This window comes from Perkinsus marinus (genome assembly GCF_000006405.1).
Source record: "Perkinsus marinus ATCC 50983 genomic scaffold scf_1104296948168, whole genome shotgun sequence".
In the NCBI taxonomy this organism is placed as follows: Eukaryota; Perkinsozoa; order Perkinsida; family Perkinsidae; genus Perkinsus; species Perkinsus marinus.
This window is the reverse complement of record NW_003210279.1, coordinates 39792-41261: the sequence shown is the minus strand read 5'-3', so window position 1 is coordinate 41261 and position 1470 is coordinate 39792. Positions and strand designations below refer to the sequence as shown.

The 1470-nt window shown below is 47.9% G+C and overlaps 1 protein-coding gene across 1 annotated transcript; it reads right to left on the bottom strand.

The window, feature by feature from the left end:
- Positions 1–348: 348 nt before the first annotated feature.
- Positions 349–1116, bottom strand: Pmar_PMAR018987 (gag/pol/env polyprotein, putative; the record flags this gene model as incomplete). The annotated part of the gene is made up of 1 exon (XM_002778769.1): positions 349–1116. A coding segment is annotated over one exon (768 nt), but the record flags the coding sequence as incomplete, so codon positions are not given.
- Between the last annotated feature and the right edge of the window lie 354 nt (positions 1117–1470).

The window sequence follows — 1470 nt, the reverse complement described above, 5'->3', positions numbered from 1 at the left end:
ATGTATCGATCAGGCTATGGGCGTTAGCGGAATATACAAAGAGCGGAGCGGAGAGAGTCCAGCTGTTGGGGTTCCAACCATACTAGCAACGCGACGAGGTGAGGATATATGTGAGCTGCACTTAGATCTACTTTTACGCTATTGTGCTATGTATCGATCAGGCTATGGGCGTTAGCGGAATATACAAAGAGCGGAGCGGAGAGTGAAGACTCTTTACACGTCCCCCCCCCTCGAAGCTTACAATGGTTTAGTAGATGCAGCAAGAAAGAAAGAGATGAACAAAAACAGCAACAGCGCTCATTGCTACACGTCTGAAAGCAATGGACTGTATGGGGAATAAGACTGATATTAGAAGTGTTGAATAAGATCAGATGTTGGATATGCTTTCAGGCGGTCCTGCTTCACGTCTATAGGGGGTGAAGTGGCGCCAAGTCTCTGGATGCGGAAAGTACCAGGACGAACTTCTGCCAGTACTTCATAAGACCCTTCGTAACGTGGAGCTAGCTTCAAAGGTTGCTCGACCCTGCGAGCAACAACCGTACCAACCGGAAATAAGCAGACGTGCTCAGTAGAGAAAGATGAGCTATTATTGGACATATGAGATTGAAAGAAAGGACAGCGGGGAATAATGTTGAGCAGCATAGAGTAGGGTGATTCACCAGTAGTGGAGTTCTTGGTGGCGTTCATACGGTAGACGACGGAGTCCGCGTGTAGGGTCCAATCTTTCTCACCAGAGGAATAGAGACATGCTCGTATCCCATCATGGAAGGTACGATGGGGTCGCTCTGCAGCGGAGTTAGACTCCGGACTATAAATAGCCGTCCGGGCCTCCTGGATACATCTATCAGCACACCATTGAGCAAACCGATCAGAAAAGGCCTTGTCGTTATCGTGCATCAATAGTTCAGGGTATTGGCCATATGAAATCTTCCAGTCTTCAAGGGCTTTACAGACACTATCTGTTGTAGGATGCTCCGTCGGATAGACTCGGAAGAGCCGAGTATACATATCCGATATTGTAACTGCGTAAGGGTATCTAGTATCACCATAGGGGCCGGTGAAGTCGATGGCCAGGTAGGAGAGCGGTTTGCGGGGTTGTGGGAGGTGTCCGAATATCTTACGATTATGATACGACTTGCATAATATACACGGTAGACACTGATATTTACTGCAGACCTTGGACATCCGAGGGAACCACCAATGACGAGAGACTAAATAGTAAAGAGCTTTCCGCCCCGGATGAGCGTAGTAATCGTGGTATCTTTGAAGTAGCGCATGTTGTATTTGCGATGGAACATAGATGCGTTGGGTGCCACTCAGATAAGCCAAACCGGTAGAATCGCCAACAATGATGTTTTTACGAAGAAGCTCTTCTCGTTCACGGCAGTACTGTCCCAGTTCTTCTCTAGTATACTTCAGTGAAGATTGGTCGGGTCTTGTACAGATCTTCTTGACCACAGGGTCGGCGTC